A 25,628-nucleotide genomic window follows, 5' to 3' on the forward strand; every position below is an offset into this window, starting at 1 on the left:
ATCTACATACCAAATTTCATGCAAATTGTTTTAGTAGTTTAGGCGTGATTGAGTAACAGACAGACAGAGTACAGACAGAGTTACTTTCGCATTTATAATATTATATAGTATGGATTATATAATATATAGGTATGTGTATATACATAATATGTATTACCCATCTAAAAGTAATATGTTTATTATATACTAGCTGCGCTCCGAAAACCATACATACATATGTACATACATAATTACAAACATTTTCTCTTTATAATATTAGTATAAACATGTAAGTATGTAATGTGGATATCTCATTATTATCCACTTATGTTATGTGAATAATGATATTGAGAGATTTGTATCTTACAAATTGCGGGGTAAATTTTCCCTCACATGGTAACCCTAAATATTGTGACGTATTCTTTTTTATCTCTTTCTGCGACACGCATTGCCGGTGTCTATTGGATTCTCTGTCTACGGTAAAAATAGACGTTTTCATTTCACACATGACAGTTCACAGTCAAATGTCAATTGTCAGTTTTTGTAGCAATTTACAATCAACAAATTGTAAATATTGTATATATTTTGAAATAAATTATAAACTTTTCAAATAATGATCATATCAAATCAATAGAAATCTCAACGTTAATTGCTTAACTATTAATGCTCAGATGTCAATATGAATACTACAAGTACATCACAAAATGTTTATTACGAAGACGTTCCTTCAGGAAAACTAAACGAAAGCGAATTTTTTTGTACAGAAAAAATAGTGCCAAGGAAAATAAAACCCCAAAATATAGTAATAAGACTTATGAACAGGGAAATATATGGCTCTCGGAAACCGGGATCACACTTTCATGTTGTGCGGGAATTTTATCAAAATGTTTTTCCAAATTTAACAATTGTTAATGTTGAGAAACCACCATGTTTCTTAAGAAAGTTTAGTCCTGATGGGAAGCACTTTATAGCTTTTTCAGCTGATCAAACATCACTTGAGGTAAAGAAATATGCATTTGTCTACTGATTCTACTTATTATTACATATTATATTCATTGATTTTATACTCATAACGGCACGATAATAAAAAAACTTTATGAGACATTTGTTTGTATCCTGCAGATATATGAATATAGAGGTGCTGCTGCAGCAGGAGATTTAGTAGCTGGCTACCCTTCAGATTTATTAAATGCAGATGCAGATGCTCACCACAGAATTAGGACACATATATTCTACAGGTTTTTTAAGGTATTATATACAGTATTGGAAGTAAAAAATAGGATGTTAATATTGTTGTTGTAATAATATTACTAATAGACTTTCTATAGAATTACTCATACTAAAAAATAATATTTTTTAGCCAAAATTTACTGTGAATGTGTGCCAACAAAGGATCACTGGTAGGCAATTGCGGAATGCAGGCCAGTTGCCTTTTATGGAACAACAATTAAACAGAGAGTGTAGTCTGTTCACTGAAGACGGAAGGTATGTTATTGTGGGGTCAGCTGCACACATTCCTGAAGATTTACGCCCACATTTCTATCACATACATAGCAACAATGAAGCTGTCACCCCAACTATAAGGTAATTTTTATGTGGCTGTTTAAACAATATAATTTTTATATACCTCATTCAAATATGTTTATAATAAAGCTGAAGAGATCTTCATTGAATTAATATATCTTTCATTAACATTTCAGGTCAGCATTAGAAGATTATTCATTACATTTAGTTGACTTACATCATGGCAAATTGTGTGACACAAAACACTTCAGGACTGATAAAATTTATCTTTCACACAATCAAGGAATTTATTTATATAAAGAAGTTTTAGCTGTTCTGTCTGTGCAGCACCAGACAATTCATTTATTTCAAATTGTTGAAGGGATGTTAATAGAAATAAGAAAAATCGGAAGATTCTGCTATGATGATGACCCCTTTCTAGTTGGTTCGGTATTTGCACCACTTATGAATGAGAGACCCTTTCATGAAGAGACAATAAATAGTTTAAAACATAGACTACTAGTGTTCTTATTTAAAAGAGCAAAAACAATTAGTGACGAAACTAATGATCCATTGGAACTTAGAAAATTTTATAAATATTTTGATATGTTTAAAAGTTTAAGAATGTGGAAGATGCAATTATTGGATGAGGATCATCTGTTTATAAAATATGCAAGTGAGGAGGTTGTAACACTGCGAGTTGCTGAACCAAACAGTCAGTCCTCATTTTTTGTCATATACAACATAAGTGAGAGTAAAATATTGGAAGTATTTGAAAATACTTCAGAAGGGCTGTTGCAATTATTTGAAAATTACTGTGATTGCTTTAGAAATGCTAGACTATGTGCAGATTCCCAGTTTACTTGTTCTCCATCAAATAATTTGTATGCAAGGTTAACACAGCAAAGGTTCAAACAAACTATAGTTAGAGCTATATATGGAGGCCGTACAGAGGCAACTAAAAGGATTTTGGCACAGTTACCCATAAGTGCACAGTCTTACAGTGGCTCTCCATACCTTGATCTTGGTTTATTTAGTTATGATGATAAATGGGTATCTGTTATGGAAAGGCCTAAAGCATATGGAGAATATCCGATAAGGTACAAAATATTTTTCAATAATGTGTAAATATTTGAATTGCCTAGGTGTAAAATAATTTGTTTTGTAGTGTGGGTAGAAATATTAAATCTGATCAAATTTCTAGTCTCTCCATTTCTATCTGCCTTAAAAGCGAAATGGGAAATACCATAATACAATATTAACTAATTGAATTCTTTTTAGGTTTTACGCGCGAGATTCTGGACTCTTAAAATTTAAAATATATGCAGGAGTATTAGGACAATCAGTGCCAGCAAGTGCAAGAAGACTCGTCGCATTTACCTTCCATCGAACTGATCCCTTCGCCATAAGTGTGCAAAGAACAAATTCTGAATACATAGTGAATTTTCACATTAGAAATGCTGTTTTTAGTTGACATCCTTTCATTTATGTTCTGTTTGATGTCACTCATACAACATTATAGGTGAATATACATATTTTGGTTACATGCAGCTGTTGTTATAAAATTTGTAAATAATTTGTGACCGGAAAATGGTATATGATAAATATGTATGTGTATTGCTTCTATAAGTGTATACTTTTGTTAAAAGCGAATTGCAAATATAAAAGAACAAATGTTTTGAGTTACTTTGCCAAAGTAACTTTAACAGTGACTAAATGTATTATTAATTACAAATATTGGTTGTTTCGTTAATTTTAAAGAAAGCAATGTGATTACAAATTATTTTCTAAGTATTAACTATTAAGTACCTACACTTCAAAAACTCGCTAAAATGTGTAAAATAGATGGAACTAAAACCTTCTTTTACTATGTACTAATTACATGACATCCTAGTGGAATGTCTAATAATGACAATAAAAGTCAAGTTTAGAAAATGGCCCAATCTACACAAAAAAATTTAAAATATACAGTTTAAAAACATACATAATGTAAACACAACAGTTCCCATTATAATTTACATAGTAATGTCAATGATAATTCGGTCACACAATGCAGTACAATCAGCCATTCAACAATTATTTTTTTAACGAACAATGTCATTCATATCCCTTGCGTAAGTATGATTTTATAGTTATATCGCGCAAATGCCTACTTCTATGTTTAAAATTTCTGTATATATGAACTCTGTTCCTGAATAATTTTAATAAATTATATGTTGACATCGAACAAATGTGTTTGTAGCGTTTCAGTTACCCAATGTAGTAGGAGAAGGTGATGTGATTTCCCAACAGTCCCCAAATGGTAGTGTTCAATTATATTTCATACCTGTGTTCCTTAGAGATCGAGGTTTATCCTTCCCACAATATCCAACTTTCCCATCAAACAATCCCATATCATGGCCTGTTGCTCCTGAGGCTTGGCTAGTAAGAAGAATATCTAGTCCGTAAGCATCCTTAAATTTATACTTATTACATTTTTATTATACTAAATCATTTATATTTTGTTACTTAAATTTTTCTCACATTTAAGTGTATTACCGAGCTTTATTCAAGAACAATTTACAAATACAAATGATCCATTCTTGAAATCTTATTATGCTACAAAAGGAATTCTCGATATTTCACCCCAAAACGGCTACTATCAAAAGGTAATTTATTTTGTTTATCAAATTCTGCCCTTTATTTTGATGTAATTTTCTAATTTAATCACGTTTTAAACTCGCAATTATTTTTTATTTCACCATAATATATGTATTGAAACTAGATTTTTTTTTGATATTGTTTCAGTTTCATAATGATAATGTGACTTCGACAACAGATATACATTATTTTTATCCAAAGCTAAGAAAAAGCAATTTCAAATATTCTACAGGCGTACAAGTGGACATTCCGCCAAGAGTCCATAAATATACCCAATATGAAACTCAACGATTTCCTGGTCAATCACCGAGCTTAAAAGTGTTACGGCTGAATAAAAATAAATTTGTGCGTCATTACACAGCAGACACTACTGAAAGTGCCATGTCAATAGATGAAAAACATGATAAACAACCCTTACATAAACATAAGAGAGGTAAATCTTTGAAAAATCATACAAAATCAACGGACACTCATCCAGCTAAACAAACCTGTAAATGCAATAAGACCGATAAGAAAATAACGACTTATTCAGATCAAGCGTGCGGTTGTATCGATACAGATGGTCGAGAAACACAGACCATCGTGGAGATGGCTAGTCAGAGTTCCTCTAAATGCGAATTATCAGATGTGAATACGGCCACTTCGTATGAAAGTTGCTGTCAAGTATGCAAACATTGCATAAATGACTCCACTACCGACTTCTGTGCATAAATAAATAAAAAATCAGTCAGTTTTTCTTATAATACATTTTATTTCTTAGTACGACATGTATTTACATTGAATAGTACATAAACAAAAACAAAACGAGATTTTTATATTCACCTCCGAACATTTAAATGGATACAATAAGCTGCTATGTCTCAGTAGTTAAGGCGATATCGAAACCTTTCGACTAATGAGTTCATGGGCCATGGAATAAATTGACCAGCGACAGAACGGAAGACGTTTCGGTAATTATTGTTATCATTTTACTTTGGTAAAAATGACTCGTGAATGGAGTCAGACGGGTCTATTAGCGAGTTGACGAAATTACTTATATATTTTACAGGTTTAAAAATATTTGTGCTATATTTTAACAGGCAGTTATATAAGGCTTAGCATAAGATAATATAGAGGAGGTATGGCTCGGAGTACCTATAGTAAAATTTAATAATAACATCCATAATAGAGCATGAGAAAATAATGTCAACACAGTATTTTTGAATAGAATCAGCTAACGAGGTAGATATAACAAAATTTTGCAACCCGCTAATAGGCCAAAATTAGCTCGGATAATTACTGCTATCCAATTCACAGAAAAATCATAAATAATTCGTAAAAAACAATATAACACTTATCAACTAATATTGCATAAGAATAAAATGAACGGTCATTCCCAATTGAAAAGCCTTTAACCAAAGTTCTGAATAAATTACAATATAGTATCCTATATGCTCGTTATTATATTAACAAGATGTAAATACATGCAGCAGCTGGTAAAATATGAACATAATATAGGAAAATTACTCTTAACTTTTTAATTTTTTGTACAATATCAAGCATATAAGACATACATTAAAATTTTAGATTTTATAATTTAGCTTACAACATCTTAATACAGATATCTCGAATTGAGATTCATTTTTATAATATATTTGTCATGGTGGACAATTTAATACTTCAATAAATTCACGAATAACTCGTGTGTCGTACCGCACGAGGATCAAATCTTATGTTAATACACAACCTTATGTTGACGAATGCAACATTACCCCAAGTCTAAGCACACAATATACTTCTGCGACACATAGTGCAATTACGAATCTATCACAATGGACAAAGATTTTCTAAAATGCACAGAAAATTTACAAAATCAGACTTAAGTCCCTAATTAAGGAATGGAACACTATTCTGTAACACACAATAAAAGAAATGATATAGAAAATATTGTAGAAGTTAATTTCAAATATTTCATAAATTCTTTAGAAATGCTGACAAGATATTATAAATTACAATATTTATAAATTAAATAACTATGTGCATAATAGACGTTTAAAGATAGAAGTGATCAGTCACCATTATATTATACGACTTTAAATTAAATTGGGAAAATTATATGATACAAACAACACTACAAACATTATTTTGACTAGACAGTACCATAGTACAGGCGTATGGTAGTCATATAGTGTGATTTATACAAGAATATCCAAGAATAATTTTAGGCCTTCGAAAATAGTGGGCTTTTAGTGCATATTAGTAATATTTCTCTTATTTAATAATTAATTAGTGAATATATTTTATAGAAAGTATTATTTAACTTTAAAAAAATCTTATAATATCAGATTGCTTTATATCAAAATAATTTGCACTTCTAGGTTTGTGGTATCTAAAATTAAGAAGTGAATGTAACAATTTATTGTTATAACACGAGATCTCAACTCATTCCGGCAACTTTGTTGGTTTTGTGTCATTCAATAACAAGGTCTTCACTAAAAGCCCCGTATTAGCAAAATTACACTCCACTTGATAAAGTTCTCTCTATGACACACACCATTTAATCAGCTATCCTAGGTAAGAGTTACTTTTAAGCAAGGGAGTGTCTTTAAACATTATCAAAATAATTTAGTACTTATATAGAATATTAATATTTAATTATATAAAATACAGTTACCATCTTCACAGCGCCCTCACTTTTAATAATTGTACATTAATTTATGTAGAATGGAAATCCTCACAATCTGCTGCGTAATTTTTTCACTGCAAATAAAATATCAATAGGTTAGATTCATAGATATTATTATTTATGATCGGCTTCGCTAGTCGATGTTAAATACCGAAGAGAACAGTAGTGAAATCAACAGAAGGAATAGCAAGTGAAGTGAACATCCAAGTTAATCAATTATATAGAAGAGATCGTTTTATATGCAAACAGATCTGTTAGTGTGCATTTGTATGTGCGTCGCGTAGTAAGTGCTTTTGTATGCATGTATGCATGTCGCCCGTGCGTGTATGCGTGTGTCGCGTAGCTGGTATGCGTGTGTGTGTGTGAATCGCGTAGCTGGTGAGTGTATATGTACGTGGTGGTGTGGTGCGTACCTGGTGCGCGTGCGCCTGGTCGCGTATGGCGGCGAGGCGCAGGCGCGTCTGCGCGAAGGTGGGCCGGTGCGCCGGGTCGGCGTGCCACGCGGCGCGCATCACCTCGTACGGGCCGGCCGGGCAGCCCTCGGGCGCCTCCATGCGGTACCCGCGCTCCACGTGCCGCACCACCTCCGCGAGCGGCTACAGTACACACGACAAATATTATATAGAGAGCACATTATATCTGTAAAAGAAATCTGAAAGGCAGGTATTAAATAATAAGCTATATGAAAAATTTAAGTATGAAATACTCACAATTCGAGGATATGGCACTCTTCCAAATGAATATATCTCCCACAAAAGAATCCCAAAGCTCCACATGTCGGACTTATTGGAGAATTTCTAAAACAAAAAAAAACATATAAGATTAATATTTACAAATATTATTAGTTAACCGAGAAAAGAAAAAACAAATTCAAACTCCAGAAATGTAATAAAACAAAAATCACAATATAAAACTCGATATCCTTAAATATTAATTACACTAAAAACATTCATGCAAAGTGGCATAACATCTATCAAAATCTGTTTCCACATAACAAAAGGCGTGCTCACGTTGTACTTGAGCGCCTCGGGCGCGGTCCACTTGATGGGCAGCTTGGCCTGCACGCGCAGCGCGTCGGCGGGGTCGTCGGGCGCGGCGTCGCTGCGCGCGAGCCCGAAGTCCGCCACCTTGGCCGTGCCCTCCTGCGAGATGAGCACGTTGCGCGCCGCCAGGTCGCGGTGCACCACGCGCTGCCGCTCCAGGTACTCCATGCCGCAGCACGCGTCGCTAGAACAGACGTTATATCTTATCTTAATATATATATATAAATCTCGTGTCACAATGTTTGTCCTCAATGGACTCCTAAACCACTTAACCGATTATAATAAAATTCGCACACCATGTGCAGTTCGATCCAACTTGAGAGATAGGATAGTTTAGTAAACATGTAGGTACCACGGGCGAAGCCGGGGCGGACCGCTAGTAGAAATATAAATTACACACTTTAACAACTATATGTACTTAGCAATTTTTTTTAATGTGTGTAAAATAAAAACGAATTATATAAAAAAATATATAACAACAACAAGTTAGGTGCCGGCAACTCGTATAGTTGCCGGCAACTTGACCATATTTAGCGTAGTGAGGGAAGCTTTCGGATGTATAAAAGTATTAAAACATCATGCGCAAACTTCCCCCGCTACGCCAAAAACTTGACAAGTGACGTACTGACAATAATAACCTATCGACCTAATAAAGCTAAATAAGTTCGTCGTCTTTCGACAAAGACATACAAAATGTATTATAATTTACATTACGAAAAATGAATATTTATTTAATGCAACGATAATAATTTTTTTACATCAATCCAACCCAAAACTAGAAGCAAAACTCACTATGCAAAGTTGATCTGATCCATCTGCGTGACGTAGTGGCGGCCGCGGCTGCGCAGGTAGTCGAGCAGCGAGCCCTGCGCGCAGTGCTCCGTCACTATGCACGTGCTGCCGTTCGAGCTGAACACCACGCAGCCCAGCAGCCGCACCAGGTTCTCGTGCTTTAGCGAACTGCACATACCAATACATTATTAATAAAATAATAAATAATCATTGTTCTCGTGCTTTAGTGAACTGCGAGTACCAATACATTATTTAACTTGTTATTTATTCAATACATATTCTTACACCGTGCTTTTTAAGCTATTGCATAGCTTCTATCGCGGGCCTTGAGCGCGGGGACCGAATCCAGAAATTCTGTAACGAAAAAACCTCACGCTACCCACTCCGATGGGCGCGGAGGTGTGTCTTGATGGCACGCTATGCAATAGCTTTACCGCGGCAGTCCCCAAGTGCCACACGTCTTTTTTTTATTTCGGTGTTGTGATCCATAACATAATTAAATCCCATGTAATTCATCTTATAATGATTTTGACTACCGATCGCAATCCCAAAGGAAGTGCACAATCATTAACATTTATTTTATAGTACAAATTAATCTTACTACCTTTCTTCTAAACAGATTTTAATAAGTTATACTTTGATGTATTTATCTCAGCTTGGATTAGGATAATTAAAACATTTAATCTTTAAAAAAAGTTCAACCCCAGCGGAAATGGGGCGAGCGGCCAGTTGTAATTTTAGCAATAAAATAATAACTTATAAGAATATTTCAGGATTTACAAGCATTTCATAACAAGTAACACTTACGCCATCACACTAGCCTCCGCTCTAAACTTGCTGGCCGCTTCCTTGTCCTTCAATATCTTGACAGCGACCTTCTGGGTGCCGTTGAGGATGCCCAGCATCACGTCACCGAACTCACCCTTGCCAATGTTCTCGCGGATTTCAAGATCGCGTTCTGCTATTACCCAACCTACGAATAAAATAAAAATACATTTAAACAGACACCATATCTCAAAAACCGAAATAACTTTATTTGTACATTAGTATAAGATAGTAAGTACACTACGGAAAAAAAACCTTATTCCAGTTTTTCTTTCAAACGAACATCATGTTCATCGAACATCAATTAATTGTACGAAAGTAATATAAATTGGACGGAAAAAATTGGTTGTTTGTAAAGTAGGTTTACGATCGAGATGTTTACGTGATAACATCTTATTGGTGGCAGCGCTCGAGATGAGACGGGAGATCGGTCCGTCTCTCTCTCGTTATACCTGCGATCGCGCTCGTGGGGTTTTGGTGTGACACAAGTTTCTGAACATGTCACCCGACTAGAACGATTTTAAAAACGTTATCACGTTAAAACTTATAAAACCAACTCACGAGCATCAACAAACTTCTGCACGCCGTCCGTCTGGTCCGCGGGCGGCACCTGCGTGTTGTACGCGTGCTGGAAGTGGCCCGAGCTCAGCGCGCTCGACACGCTCGGCGTCGGCGGGTAGGGTGGCGGTTGCTGCAATAGAATAAATAAATATTATAGGACATTATTACACAAATCGACCTAGTCCCACAGTAAGCTCAATTAAGGCTTGTGTTGTGGGTACTATAGGCGACGATAAATATAATATTTAATAAATACATATATAGATAACACCCAGACCCAAGAACAAATAATTGAGTTCATCACACAAATTTTTCCTGACCGGGGATCGAACCCGGGACCGTCGGCTCAGTAGGCAGTTACTTTACCACTGCGCCAACCGCGTCGTCAATGAATGAAGAATGATAATGTCTTATTAGTTTTGGAAAAAGAATTTACGCGATGACACGATTTTATGAGAAAAGAACTTAGATGATAACAAGAAAGAAGAAAAATAACTTAGCTAGACGATGAAGACTATTACAATTTTAAATATCATGAAAGTTCATTCAAATGATCTCTGCATTGATGAATAGTTTTCTCTTTAAAGATAAAATCACCTTCACAGAGATGTGAGTATCGTAAGCAAACGTATGTACAAGAAACTTACGATACGCTGTTACAACACTTCGCGTGCAGGCGTTTAATAATTTACGTCTACGCTTACGCCTCGTTTGCAAAGGGCGTTAAGAGCCCATTATACTGAAAGTTTAGGCATTTTAGGCACTGAGACGGCTTGCGCCCGCGTTGCGCAGGAGCCGGCGCGGCATGAACTCCGGTGACCTATGAAGGCGGGCGAATACGCCACAGTATAAATAAATCAGTAGTTCGATTTTATTTGCTATCGTAGGAATGTATTTGATAAATAAATTTACTACTTATCCTATACCATTAAACGAGCAATATTTGCATATTTATATATTTGTTTGTATATATACAGTGTGGAAGTTTTTGATGTGCCCTGAATGGAAAGTACTTGAAATACTAGGGATAGCAAATTTTTCTGAAAGGTAACATTCCTTTTTCAAATTTTACTTTATTATTAAAATCGATAGAAACAATATAAAATATAATTTATTTTTAATTTCTCGTAAAAATATTTGCTCTTAGAAATAAAACTATCATGGAATCTAACATTTTTATTGTAGAATCAACATCATCTCAACATAAAGAACGCTTCTGGTTTATTGGTCTATTTTATACATACATTTAAAGTTTAAAATGAAACTCTCGTTCTGGATACATTAATTTATTTTCTTCTGAAAATATTGGTAATAATAATTAAAAGTAAAACAAATAAAAAAGGCAAAATAATATGTAATTGAATATAAGTATGTAATAAGTATGTTAGTGTATTCAACCAACTTAAAAAAGTGTGAGTATTTTACAACAATTTGAATAATAATCAATTAATGATTGAAAATGACACCCGTGACGAAAAGATGTAAAGTTTTCGTCCGCACCATCTTGAATTTTAGTTTTGACCTCATATTGGTTAATAGCTACCCCAATAACCATGAAAATGATACCCATGACGAAAAGATGTAAAATTTTCGTCAGCGCCATCTTAGATTTTAGTTTTGACCTCATATTCGTTAATAGCTACCCCAAAAACCATGAAAATGACATTCATCACGAAAAAAGTCAAATTTTCGTCGGCGCCATCTTGGATTGTTGTTTTATAAAAATAATATTTGTCATACTCATTGAATACAGATCAACCAACATCATAATAGTCTTTCTACTAGTACTTCAAAACTTTGCCGCTATTCCTATTCAACAACCCATATAAAAGAGGATCTCAGGCAAGGTAATTTTTAAAACATTTTACAAGGTAATTTTTTTAAATCACTACATAGTATAAAACAAAGTCGCTTTCACTGTCCCTATGTCTCTATGTCCCTTTGTACGCTTAAATCTTTGAAACTACGCAACGGATTTTATAGTTCTTTCGATTCCCGGTCGAAGAAAATGAATTTTTGAATATCTTTGAATGCAGTTCTATTTCTTTTTAAAAATAAAGGAAATTTGCTATCTCCAGTATTTCTAGTACTTTCACCCAGGGCCCATCGAAAATTTCCACACTGTATTTACAAACAAATATATTAATATGCAAATATTGCTCGTTTAATAGTATAGAATAAGAGGTTAATTTATATTTACAACAATAATCCTAGGATAACAAACAAAATCAAACTACTGATTTATTTATACCGTGACGTGCTCGCCGTTTTACTCGCCGCTCGGTTCTAATACGCGAGCGGCGACTACAACGTGGTCGGGAGCAAAACTAGCACAGGTCCTCCTTCGATGACGTCCGGCTGGACTCTGGCGGCACTGACGTGGTGCGCGCGAGTCGCATTTTACGTATTATATTTTATATAGAAAAAAATAAGGGCTAAATTATAAATCTATCCAAAAATTTCCCTGTAAAACCTGATTAGTAAATTAAATGTAAAATTTTCATAAACATAGCGTTCCCCTAATTCTCATAAAACTGATTATGCTTTCAAAATCGATGTTACTTCTGATTTTTTTTTGATCGAGTTAAATGTTTAATATTGTGTTTTTATCCAAAAAAGTCACTAGATCAAACGTTTATCTGTGCTATATATTTTTTTAGGATTTTAAATATGATGATTTCTATCCAAAAACCATGATTTAGAAACATACATTTTGAACAATGGCCCCTTAAAGATTTGTGGGTACATTTCCACGCAAATAATATATTATAACAGAATTCATAATAACATAAGATGATACTCACAGCGGGTAACGGTGAATACGGCGGTTGGAGGACATTGTTATTATTGGCACCATTGGGAGACGCTTTTGGTAGACACCGTACTAGCTTTGTACACAGCCCGTCTGCGTCTTTTAGGTAATGCTGAAAATATATGAAAATGTTTTAGTGCATCCTTGTATTAATATTAGTTACTAAACTGAAATTTTGGTAATAGGTACTAATAACAGTAACTCACATGGATGAGGTCGGTCATATTGTCGAAGAATTCTTCATCATCGATTGTTAACCGTTGGTTCTGGCTATCCGGCGCTGTCGCCCATTTTACTCTGTATTGAAATTTATCAATCAATCATTTTAAAAACTTGAAACTTGTAAATATAATAATGTTAAATGCAAATTATGGTTTAGAAATATTTTTCTTTTTTGACCTTTAATCAGTCGCAGAGGATGCGATGAGTCACTTCAGAGCATATACATATTGAAAAAGTTACCATAATTGAATTATTAACTCTAGACAAGAAAAAAAATCTTCGAAGAGGGGAGTAATTAATATCATTCCATACCGATAATGTTCGACGCGTCCGCGGAATCGCACGCAGAGTGTGTGGTCACCGGGGAAGTTGGTGCTCTCGCGCACGAGGAACACGCCGTCCGGCGAGCCCGACAGCAGCGCCTCCGCGCGCTCGCGGGATATCGCGCCGTGGTGCCAGCTGTAACGTGACACACATCCTAATACTAATCCTTCCTAATACTATTATAAAGGCGAAATTTTGTATGTATGGATGTTTGTTACTCTTTCACGCAAATACTACTGAACCGATTACAATGAAATTAAGCACACATATAGAGGGTAACTTGGATTAACACATAGGTTTTATCCCGTAAATTTAAAAACTTTAAATTTATATTGAAAGTACTGTAAATAATAAGTAAAATGGCAATAATAACTTTTTTTTAAATAAAACGAATGTTACATGAAACGCTTTGAATAAATCGCGTTTAAAATCCGTTAAAATCTTTTATTTTTAAATTAATATTTTAATGTTTAATTTAAAAAAATAAAATGAGCCTTTCTAGGCTTCAATCTAGTCGGCGTGCTGGCAAAACCGCCGCTGACATGACAATTAGAACAGATTTGAGGAAGTTTAAACGTAGTGTCGGTTCTCTCCTAGCTTTTAAGAAAGAGTCATTTCCTACCTATTTCGACATTAAAATGCAATTAAAGATGATTTAAAAAATATATAATTGTTTGAACGTAATAACTTGTTATATTATTGACTTGTTGACTGAGTCTCATCACTCAGCCAACACATTTGTTTGCTAGGACACGTTAATGTATTTCAGTGAACTATAGACGCATATTACTACTTTTGGCTTGTGCCCGTTGTTTATGCCAGTGCCACGTGTATCTAGGTACTATTTCAATGTTGCGTTGCAGAATATTATTATTTGTAAGCTTTAATATACTCTATAAGTACTTTACAATCTACACGAAACAAAAACAAAGCTCATGTTTATTGTAATTGTTTACAAAATATACATGAACAATAATAATCTACATGCGTTTTATCAGTGATTATAATATTATCACGCACAAGCTTAGGAATTTACAATGTTAAACAATGAATTAAATATTTTGTAACCACATATAACATACTAGCTTAACGCCCGCGGCTTTGCCCGCTTTGCCTTAAACCTAATAAATTATATACTAAAACCTTCTTCTTGAATTACTCTACTTATTTAAAAAAAACCGCATCAAAATCCGTTGCGTAGTTTTAAAGATTTAAGCATACGAAGGGACATAGGGACAGAGAAAGCAACTTTGTTTTATACTATGTAGTGATGGCATAAATACATGCACTATTTTACAAATATTTGTTAATAGTCTCTTGTAATTAAGCACATTCCAAGATGAATCCACAGCTGCACTGACGCAAACACAAAGTCAACAACCAATACTTTGATCAGCAAATTTACAAGGAATATTTACTCATGTTCGCGATTAATTGTTTGATTTCTAGTATTCACTTCTCTATCCCTGTTGTTCTCCATCACAGTTACACTTCAACTGAGTCACTTTACAAGATAACTTCTATCTTATCATCAATTTTGTCCCGACATCCTCCATACGAAATGTGATTATCTTTTATCGTATCAATGTTCACTATCTAAAATTGATTTTTGGGAAAGCACACTATAATGATAAGAATAAAAACTATTAAAACCAAAGGCCATGATTTTTGTGATTAGATATTTGCTAAAATTTATATTGATAGGGCATTATTTTCATATAATACTCACGGATATTGTGTCATGTTCACGAGCCTGTTGGCTGCGGGCGGAGGGTTCTGGTTGGACGTATTCACTAAGACATCGCTGGCGCCTTTCGAAATTACTGCAAAAGATAAAAAAATAAACACTGGCTTCGATTGCGTTAAAATACATAGGTTAATTGCATTTGAAAATCTAACTCGTTTGCAACAGCTCTATTCATGTAGGCTGATGGATTTTAGTTTTATCGATTATAAATGGCTAGTATAATAGTATTTAAATGTTATCAAGCCCTGATAATATAATACGATGTATAATATTTAGCACTGTGAAGGCAGAATAATTCGGCGATACATTTTTAAATGGTTCTACAAATGAGATCGCATACTTGCATAAAATCATAACACATAAATTTTGTATATCAAATCAATAGGGCAGTGTTTCATGGTCACGTTTGAGATAACGTTCGATACGTGTTCAATAAATATCGAAACGCGGCCATAAACAACTTCGGTCAATACTCAATACTGACCTTATCAATATGAAATATTTTATCCAATAAAAATATATACTAATTATAATGATTGATTGGCATTCATCTGATGGGCAGTGATATAATTAATTGAATATGCAAGTTCGTGAGAGTCATTAGGAACGTTCCGAGATTACCTCATAGCGTCAACAACGGAATTATATAGATTTACGATTAAAGGATTTTACAATTAAAAGATAAAGGTGAGGTAAACTGAAGTATAGAAAGATACGAATCTTTTTTTTTTAATTCTATTTTTTAACGTTTTCGTGAAGGCACAAGGAAGGTCCGGAGCGGAGCCACGAAAAAGGGCAATAGGGCAGAACAACGTCTGCTGGGGCAGCTAGTATGATATATGTATATTTTACATATGTTCACTTGATTGATTGATATTATCGATTGAATGATATGTCGAATCATTCATGTAAGTGCCTACTTGGTATCAAATCCGAGTCCTCTTAGATCAATGCTCATGAGTTTCATTCTGCACAGGCGGTCAAACATAAAAGCCATTTTCAAACGATCATATCCATAGGCTTCACAAAACATTATTCAAACATTTCAACAATTATTCAAACAGGCATTACCTAAATAATGTAAAATTGTTGCCCATTCAACTTCTATCTGTAAGTACTAATTTGTCTCTTCAAATATAGTGTTCCCATTAACTATTAAGTAACAAAACCCAAATATTATATGTGTATATGTAACAAAAAATAAATAAACAAACATACCGGCAGTCTGCGATACGTGCATCGCGGGGGCGGGGCCGGGCGGCGCGGGCGCGCGCACCGACGACGACATCACATTCTGCAAACGAACACGCGTTATCACTCAACCATAAATATTGCGATCGATATTGCGTCGCATAACACTATTGTGTTCACTCATTGTACAATCTTATTTAATACACGATTAATTAAGACCATAATCTTCATATTAGTCGTCATTAATTGTAGAGCTTATTTTTTGTAGGTTTAAAATGTAGCAAAATGAATGGGTTAGTATAGTGTAGTATGATGATAATAGTGTGTAATTTACATTTGCGTGTTCTGTGCAGTTTATGATCGTACTGATATGTTAAATATGTATTATGCAGGTTGATCAAGATCATATTTCGCATATATTGCTATCGTTACACATGGTTTTATTATGTTACATATATTTGGGCTCCATTTATAGATACATGGTCAAAATATATTTCAAAATGTGGAATGTCTGAAATGGACGTGATTTTAGTGATTTAACAACTGATTTGTGATGATAACCAATTCAATGATAAAATGAATCAATATTTTATTTTTAAGGGAAAAATGTTAGGTTATTAATAAACGTCAAAATAAAAACCAATACCCATTAAATTATATAACACTTACATTATGTTGGATAGAATTTTGCAATGCGGTGGGCGAGAGAGGAGCGTGGGGCCCATTACTGCCGCTCACACCGCCTCCGGACTACAACAAGAGCAATTATACATATCAAACACGTTTTAATAAGAAAGTGATTATCTATTTTATGAAATTAGTTTTGAAAATTAGAAAAAAAAAACTTATTTGTTATCAGTGACAAAAACAATTGACAAACTACTAATTGTAGTAAAAGTAGTTTTGTTTTAGAAATCTTACAGTATAGACCCAATGAGGCTTTCATAATAGAAACTAAGTAATTGATAGAAACATACAATAGAAATAACCAATCACTATACAACTCAGGATCATGACAATACAGCGCAATAAGCGGATTTCTGTGATAAAGGTTTTTCCTCTATAGCAATGACAAAAGCCTTCATATAATACGCCATTTTATCATGACTATAGTACTTTCCTTTGTATCGCCTACGTCTTTTCTGAATGAATTCAAACAGTTCGAGTTCTAAATGTATTGTTTTCTATTCCATCTTTGTCCTTGTGTTGGTCATAGATTTCCTAATACCACAATACACACATGGACAACAATACATAACATTAACATATATGGAGGATGTTATAACAATGTATTTACAACGCAACATAAAGCTTTTTAATTTATTCGTTAACTGTGGTTAATAGAGCATAGTATGTAATAATTATTGTATTTTATTAATGGCAATTTTACTGCGCAAAAGGACAAAATACTTAACGTGTTTTATTCAGTAGAATGTGTTTGTTGAATGTCGTTTGAATTAATTGTTTTTTTTTCTTGATAGTTTTGTTTACAATATTAACCCCTTATTGCATGAATTATTAAGGAGATGAAATAAAAATTATTTTTTTGCAAAAACGTGTTTATTAGACCTTACAATATGAGATCAGATTGAGAAAAAAAATTATTCACTTATATTATAGAAAATATGAAACGGCGCCATATATGGACTCGTATGCAGTGTTTGTTGTATTTTTTCTGTCATATATGGCTTCGTATGCAATTAGAAAAAACTAACTAATTAATAAAATAAAAATATATTCCGGACTAATTTCACACACATGGTTGCTAAGCACCAAACTAAACTTAGGCTTGTATCCTGAATGCTAAGTCAACTGATATATGTACTACATATATTTTACATAAATCCTATCCTACTAATATTATAAATGCGAAAGTTTGTGAGGATGGATGTGTTTGTGAATGTGTTTGTTTGTTACTCTTTCACGCAAATACTACTGAACCGACTTCAATGAAATTTAGCACACATAATTTAGAGGGTAACTTGGACTAACACATAGGATAGGTTTTATCCCGGAAATCCCACGGGAACGGGAACTATGCGGGGTTTTCTTTGAAAAAGCGGGCGAGGCTGAGGGCGAAATGTTAGTACTTTATATGGATACCTACCTAAATAACACCCAGAATCACAGCCAACTTATACTTCGTGAAATTGCTTAAAACATTTACGTTTGTGATTATAACATAAAAACACGTTATATTTTTCACATAACGTGAAGGAACGAAATTGGAACAATATAGGCATATCTGACGGGTGTTCTTCTTCCAAATTGGGTAATGACTAATCCCATCAGATCGTACAGAATCAAAGTGAAAATCTAGATGTCTTGCAGGAGTTTTTCGTAGCTTTTTTGCGGCAATTGGCGAGTCAGGAATACTGAGGAGACTCCAGAGATGCCGATGTTCATAAGTTTTTGAGAGACGACCACGTCTTTTGGTAATAAGAGCTTTCCCTGACTTTCGCATTTGCTCTGAAACGGCTAATTAAAAATCATACAGTGGCATAATTATAGCATGAGTCTGTATTTATTGATGATGATATGATATTTACATGCTTAGCGTTATTAAAGTGTCCAGGATCGATACTGGAACAATCAGTGAAAGTATCCTTGAATGCATACCGAGCCACATATGACATAATATATTTTGGACGGAATGCATACGAAGCCAAATATGACAGATTTGGAAAAGTACAAAAATAACATGATAAAAGCAAAAAAACAACCAAACCAAATGTTTTACCTTATTTTAGAAAGACTAAAGAATGAAGTAATATTTTTTTTCATGGCTTTACTCACCTTTTTGATATTGAAATCTTAATTTGAAAATCACGGTTTTTTCCGCGCACCCAAACCGTCGCACGCGCTAGACTAAATCTATAATATATCTGATGGATAATATTTACACTGTATAAATTAATTACATTCCAATTCTCGATGAAATGCTGTTTAAGATGTATGGTAGTTTTTTTATATATTGTTTATATTTAGCCTATAAAAAATTCATGAACTTCGTCGTCCATAGATGGCTTTGTATGCGGTAAGGGGTTAAGAAAAAATAAACAGACACATACTGCAACATATAACAACATATCCTTTTTTATGAGCTTTGTTATCTTTAGTATTTAATAATAGATAATAAAAAAGAGATATGGGTATATCAAACAATAATAAACATAGTGACAGAAAATTATAGATTCTATTAATTATCAATTAAACATTCTATTAATATTGACTTTCAAACAAGTAATAAAAAAGCAATCAAGACTTGTGAATATTTATTTCCTTTAACTAATTATTCTGTAGCAATATTTACAACATTGATTTCTTCGAAGCAATCATTTATACAATATTTTGCAATATCAGAATTAAGTCTTATTTAGATTTATAATAAATTAATGTTTCCTACTGAAATAGGCTTAGTGAAGTGTGACTATCATGGAATAGGCATCAGTATGTATGTAACAAACTAGCCACTCGCACAGCACCGCCTGGGTTGAACCGGGATATAAACAAGATAAAATATCGTAGGAAGGCAGTAAAAGGAATGCATTATTAGCATCATTTCATTATAATCGTTTTACCCGTCAAAACAAGGTTGACTTCCAGGTCAAGGTTGACTACTTAGCTTAATTTAATTATAATGCAGCATAATGCTACTTACTAATAACTTAATAAGATGATAGCCGTCACCGTATCAACCTTAAGCGTGATGATATATAGCCTATAGCCTTCCTCGATGAATGGGCTATCTAACACCGAAATAATGTTTCAAATCGAACCAGTAGTTCCTGAGATTAGCGCGTTCAAACAAACAAACTCTTCAGCCTTATAATATTAGTATGAGAAATAAATAAACAGCTAGATAGATAGATCAAACAAAAAATCGAATACAAAATAAAAGTACCGGTAGTTGGTGCGGGGGCTGCGCGCGCTTGAGCCTCGCGGGTGCGGTCGGCGCCGGCGCAGCGGACGCGGAGTACCAACCGCAGGGGCCCACGCCCTGCGCGCCTGCGTGGACGCCGTGCTGAAATACAAAAAAATATGTTTTGAAAATTGAAATAAAATGTGGTACACTTTTAGGAAGACTTATCAATTGAGAAGTTGAAAGTAATTAATATAATTAAACACGCATATAGACATAATGTTATTATAGAACCTGATTATGATATTGTGTCGGAAGCGTTCATCGGAAACGTAATAGATTAATATTTATTTTTAAGAAAAATAAAAATAAGTGAAACTATCGTGAAAGTGGTTGAATTTCTAAATATCACTTCCGTTATAAAAAATACATATTTTTTAATAACGCTTATTAGAAATATTAATATTAGCTACGGTTATAAGAGATAAGAAATAATTTTTATACCATTATTTTTGGAAATTGGATTTAGGACAATTAAGATTTCTATTGTTCCAAAAGTGTTTTAATCTAGTGTCTGAATTTTATTATGTGTTTAACTAAAGAGACAGAAATAAGTATTTCATAAATATGTTATAAGGTATATCAGTAATCAGTATTAAAAAAAAACAACACACTCATTTGTGTTAATCTATTAGAAGTAATAGAAATATTGCTATTATTGTTATCAGTATACACAAGGCTACTTGAGTTATGGGTTCAGAATGCAGTTGTTATCGGTAAAAAAAAACAAATAAGCATTAGCTTTACTAAGTCCTTGCATCTAAGTTTGTGTTACAAGGCCGCAGTGAGGTGGGATTTTGATAATCTGGGTTAATAATTATAACGTTATCATTGTATTTGTCATTTGCAATTTACTAAGTAGATAATCCAATTATTTATAAAAGAAAACAATATTAACTTTTATCTGACAGAAGACATTCGGACTAACTACAAATTTACAATTTACATTATTTTATTAAGCTTCGTTTACTTTATAATGTTCTGCGCAATCATGATTTTGAGTCATCATGATGTTTCACTTAACACTCCGATAATTAGAAAAAACAAAATTACGTTACATATATTATATAATTGTTTCCATACTTAGGTACTTGTAGTGCGTAATCACTGACGTAGAAAATTTTTTCATCAAAAATTCTCAACATACAAATTATCGGTAAAGAGAGCAGACATTCCGCATAGCGTGTCCATGGACAATTGACGTAATAAACATATTTTATTATTTCAAAAGGAAAACATGACACTAATCGAAGCATCTACAAGTATTACTCAGGCAATAATATATGACCACTATGCTAAATTACATCGCCTCCGTAATACACACAGTACGTGTTCTGTGTGTTCATTTGATCAAATGATCATAAAGTATGGAAGTATTTTCCTCATAAGATATAATACGCAGTAGTCAAGAGTCGTCTATCATAAAATTTTTGACATTGATCTTGAACCAATAATGCTTAATTAAAAAATTGTTGACGTTGTATTTTATTAAAATTTTGAACGCTAAAGACTATACGGAAATAATTTCTTTTGTTCAATGAAGTTGAAGGATTTGTTATGAGCAGAGAGCTAACGAGACATTGAGCGGTGAACCTTGGATGAGTGCCAGATTAAAATTCAACTTTGCATTTACTTAAACGGGCTTTTTACTTTATAACATGGTGTCTTTTATAATGCAGCTACTTGAGTGTCTTCTTTAAATATTAGAATGATATTGAAGTAAATTATGAAAGGAGGTTCTTCGAAATAGGTAATTGATGAACATTGAAAGAAAAAAAAAGATCTAATCAGGACTAAGTATTTAGAATCAGGTACAACGCAATAGCAGATCAACATAATATCGTGTAGACACTATTGGCTTATATAAGTTCGAGATACATTTATTGCAGTTGGGAATGTGATACAATGCTACTTATGTTTGCCACACATGGTATCGAGTTAATTGCGCACGTGACTCACATGAAATGCGATAATACAAAACGCTCCTTCTTAAACTTAATCAAGTGCTTCATAATGGTACTGATAAGATTTTTCGTCAGAATACAAGAGACTTAATCATCGCTACATCATATCAAACAATGTCGCCGTTATAATAAAGAAATAAACTTATAGAATCATGAAACAAGTATAAAGTCATGATTTTTTATTGGTAAACAACTGTAATTTATAAGGACTTTATAAGGATTACGATTAACGGAGGTTGGTTTTTTTTACAAAATATAGTTTATCCACTCCATGGATGTACTGTGATATATTCAAATTACCTGTGCAAGTGGCGGATGCGCCTGGTGACGATGCACGTCAGAGTTCATAGCAGGCGATGTAACCAACACGGCTGTTCAAGAGCACTTCATCATCTGTTGACAAAATAAAAAGCGTTTAGAACGTTGTTTAGAATGACTGGCATTAAGAATTATTATGTAGGTACCTACCTACAAACTTGTTTTTTTAGTCATATTTTATTTGAATGGAAATTTCATTTCGAAATATTTGGCTTATTATCAAAATCTGCGACCCTAATAATATGAAAATGTAATTAATTAAAATACGAAACGGGTGTTTCTATGGGAACGGAACAAGCCCTTAAACAATTGGAGTGAGCGTGTAACGGTGAACAACAATTGGAGAAGTTGGTGGAACACTTTTCACCGGCTTTTCACAGGCCGTAATTAACACCTACTTGTACTAAACATTTTCTAGACATTTATCTTCTCTCGCAAGTAACGTTTCGTACAATGTTATTTTCAGAAAGTTTAAATAATAAGTCTGAATTACTTAATACACACGATTAGGTACATAAAAAATAAAAATGCATTATGAGATCATAAAAATATTGAACACAATTGTTACACAACAATTCACTTAACCACAAAACGTCCATCATGAAATAGGTAGGTCAAATGTTCCAGGTAATGAACGTACATACTAATAAGGTAATGCACAATTTGGTTGATACGCATAAAAAGTGATAATATTTATAAAGAAATCAATTGTTTCTTAAATAAGTAAACACGTTTTATGTATTCGTAGTTTAACATTTCTTTGGGGTTGACTTTTATAAGTTATCCTAATGCTAAAACCTAAGTTACGTCACAAAATTTGAAAAAATGTTAAATAGGTATGTGGTGATGCCTGCATTTTAATTTTAATCTGAACCTATATTTTAATCGCTGCAACCATCTCATTACTAAACCATAAGTTTGCATGCATACACGTGCATATAACTTTATGAGTTCTCATGAATAGGCGACAGAGTGAGAGAAAATTATAATTTTCAATCCCGCTATCGTAACAAATTGGATGAAAGTTAAGAGAAACCACAAGCCTAGACTAGCACTTAGCCTGGACCTCGATTGCGGGTAAAAGATATTATGTACAGTAGTGATATATTCATTAATGATCTTTTTACAACATAAATTATTGTCAAGAATTATATTAACTGTCCTTTAGACACTAGACACTACATATTTTCAATTTTGTCTGGCAAATAACTCACCAAACAAGCTCACAGCGTATAATAACATGTAAAATTTAAATAAAACAATATTTAATATTGATATTTTTGGTTTTATGACATTCAAATGAAAAAATAATATTTAATATTCTCACTTTACTTCGATAATTAGAAAAATATCTGAATTAATTATTTTAACGCTGATAATTCTTGCGTCACGGGAACTTGCTAATTAGCAACATCTCTACAGATATGATGACTGATGAGTGGCGTGGGAGTGGCCCGGTGATTCACTCTCATTCTTCTATCCATGTTGTGTTTGTGTACGAGACAAACGTGGACCGACCAAGCGTGTCGTATGCCGTGTCTATATTATAGCAACTGTTCCGCTAGTATGAATAAAATTACATAACTGCGTTATACAGAAGAATTGCTTATAAAATAGTGAACTTTATAAATTATGATAAACGACTTGTTTATTGTTTAGTTCATTCTACAAACCAATTGGAACATTTATGTTGAAGAAATAAGTAGGTAGGTTTAATATTCTGACAAAAATTTAAAGTATACTGTTTCCGTCCTATAGAAGGCTTTGAGTGAATTCAGTTAGGTGGTGATTTCGAAGTTCATTGAAACACATTCCAGTATCTAGTGAAATGCGAGAATAAGTAAATGTTTCATAATCAAGACGTAGGCAACCGTAGCCGCTAGCAATGCTATTTACAAACACATATCAGCGCCGAGTTTTGCAAACAGCAAGCAGAGCACGTAGATTGTATGGCAGGAAACCTACCTAATTTAGCAGTGTACCGTTATAGTTTACAAAATAATGTTATTATGTTTAAATAATATATTATACACATCGAATACTATGGGAAATATTTAACAACTTGGCCACGGACACCGGCGGCGCGACCGACGGCGCGACGGGCGGCGCGGCAAGTCGCGCGGCGCGGTAAGCACGCCACGGGCAGTTGCGTTCGCCGCCGCGACCAGTGTAGACGAGGAGACGAGATAGCTTTATCAAAGTTAGCTCGACGTTGTTTGGAGAGTAGCAGCTTTTTTGCTCAAGATTTAATGTTTGGAAGATATAGTGGAGTACACGAATTAAATAGAAATCGTGTTACAGACGGAGAATTCCACCAAAAATATGAAAAATATAGGCATGATGAAAAATTATGTTGCGGGTGGCTAGACTTCCAAATAGCTGGTCTAGCTAGAATTTCTGCAATAAAAGCTTCCGTCTCCATTTTCGCGAAAAAAAAAAACAAACTATTTTAAATTAAGTTCGCTCCGGGAGTAGTCGCCGCGTCTGCCGCTCGACTCCGTGGCCTGCGCCGTAATAACTCATACATTTGTTTCGATCGCTAGTCGTGCCGCGCGATTCGCTCGGGGAAATTCGCCGGTCGTCTCGCTGGTCGCCACTGCGCGTGGCATGCCCAGTACATTTCCATACATTTGATTCATTCGCAAGACGCGCCGCCAGTCGCGCCGCGCGAATTTTCGCTATAGCGAATTGTCCGTGGCCAGCACGTAAGGGATGTTTAATAAAGCTTGCTTACGGTCTTTGAGCGTGACATACATACTGGTTAGGGAGCCAGGTGCAAATTTGGTTAACTATTTCCTCTCAAGAGATAATTCGTCAGACGCATGAGAGTATAGTATTATAAAGCCTCGTGAACGTCAGCTGGCGCTCGGTTGGGGGGGTGAGCGGTTGTAGCCTCCCACGCACATAGGAAAAAAAATACATTCATTCATTCATTTCCTCTCAGCTAAAAATTTGTCAAATTGTAGCTAACCCAATATCTCAACGAAAAAAAATAGTCAGCTGGTTACAACATGGTGTATTATACGTCAGCTGGTGTCTCGAACATGAAAGTTAAATTTAAAGAAAAATTTATTTTCCGTTATTTCCTCTCAAACAAAAATTTACCTGATGATAGCTTAT

The 25,628-nt window shown here is 34.0% G+C and overlaps 3 protein-coding genes across 6 annotated transcripts in view; 2 read left to right on the forward strand and 1 right to left on the reverse strand.

Annotated features, from left to right (window-relative positions):
• The first annotated feature begins 496 nt into the window (after nucleotides 1–496).
• abo (de-etiolated protein 1 abo) lies at nucleotides 497–3,713 on the forward strand. Its single transcript, XM_089707087.1, has 5 exons — nucleotides 497–979; nucleotides 1,102–1,227; nucleotides 1,340–1,563; nucleotides 1,680–2,582; nucleotides 2,764–3,713. Exons 1-5 carry the CDS (start codon nucleotides 659–661, stop codon nucleotides 2,954–2,956), a joined length of 1,767 nt encoding a protein of 588 aa, XP_089563213.1. The 5' UTR covers nucleotides 497–658; the 3' UTR covers nucleotides 2,957–3,713.
• Nucleotides 3,709–4,919, forward strand: LOC149479925 (uncharacterized; the record flags this gene model as incomplete). The annotated part of the gene is made up of 2 exons (XM_089707643.1): nucleotides 3,709–3,906; nucleotides 4,198–4,919. Coding segments are annotated over 2 exons (834 nt in total), but the record flags the coding sequence as incomplete, so codon positions are not given.
• The window catches only part of Csk (C-terminal Src kinase), a 52,574-nt gene continuing 31,799 nt past the window's right edge, over nucleotides 4,854–25,628 (reverse strand). For all 4 annotated transcript variants that reach the window (XM_089707088.1, XM_089707091.1, XM_089707090.1 and 1 more), the window contains exons 2-16: nucleotides 22,491–22,583; nucleotides 20,209–20,328; nucleotides 16,974–17,054; nucleotides 16,332–16,407; nucleotides 15,096–15,189; nucleotides 13,355–13,501; nucleotides 13,027–13,117; nucleotides 12,813–12,932; nucleotides 10,009–10,138; nucleotides 9,430–9,595; nucleotides 8,623–8,790; nucleotides 7,798–8,014; nucleotides 7,498–7,584; nucleotides 7,201–7,383; nucleotides 4,854–6,861 (exon numbers count right to left, since the gene is read on the reverse strand). In XM_089707088.1, coding sequence (XP_089563214.1) covers nucleotides 6,859–6,861; nucleotides 7,201–7,383; nucleotides 7,498–7,584; nucleotides 7,798–8,014; nucleotides 8,623–8,790; nucleotides 9,430–9,595; nucleotides 10,009–10,138; nucleotides 12,813–12,932; nucleotides 13,027–13,117; nucleotides 13,355–13,501; nucleotides 15,096–15,189; nucleotides 16,332–16,407; nucleotides 16,974–17,054; nucleotides 20,209–20,328; nucleotides 22,491–22,538 — 1,731 coding nt within the window. In that variant the 5' untranslated portion in view covers nucleotides 22,539–22,583 and the 3' untranslated portion in view covers nucleotides 4,854–6,858. The remainder of the gene's footprint in view (nucleotides 6,862–7,200; nucleotides 7,384–7,497; nucleotides 7,585–7,797; nucleotides 8,015–8,622; nucleotides 8,791–9,429; nucleotides 9,596–10,008; nucleotides 10,139–12,812; nucleotides 12,933–13,026; nucleotides 13,118–13,354; nucleotides 13,502–15,095; nucleotides 15,190–16,331; nucleotides 16,408–16,973; nucleotides 17,055–20,208; nucleotides 20,329–22,490; nucleotides 22,584–25,628) is intronic.

This window comes from Colias philodice, chromosome 19 (assembly GCF_061535455.1).
Source record: "Colias philodice isolate Cphi_HAF_F1 chromosome 19, ilColPhil1 Martin Lab GWU primary, whole genome shotgun sequence".
Classification (NCBI taxonomy): Eukaryota; Metazoa; Arthropoda; class Insecta; order Lepidoptera; family Pieridae; genus Colias; species Colias philodice.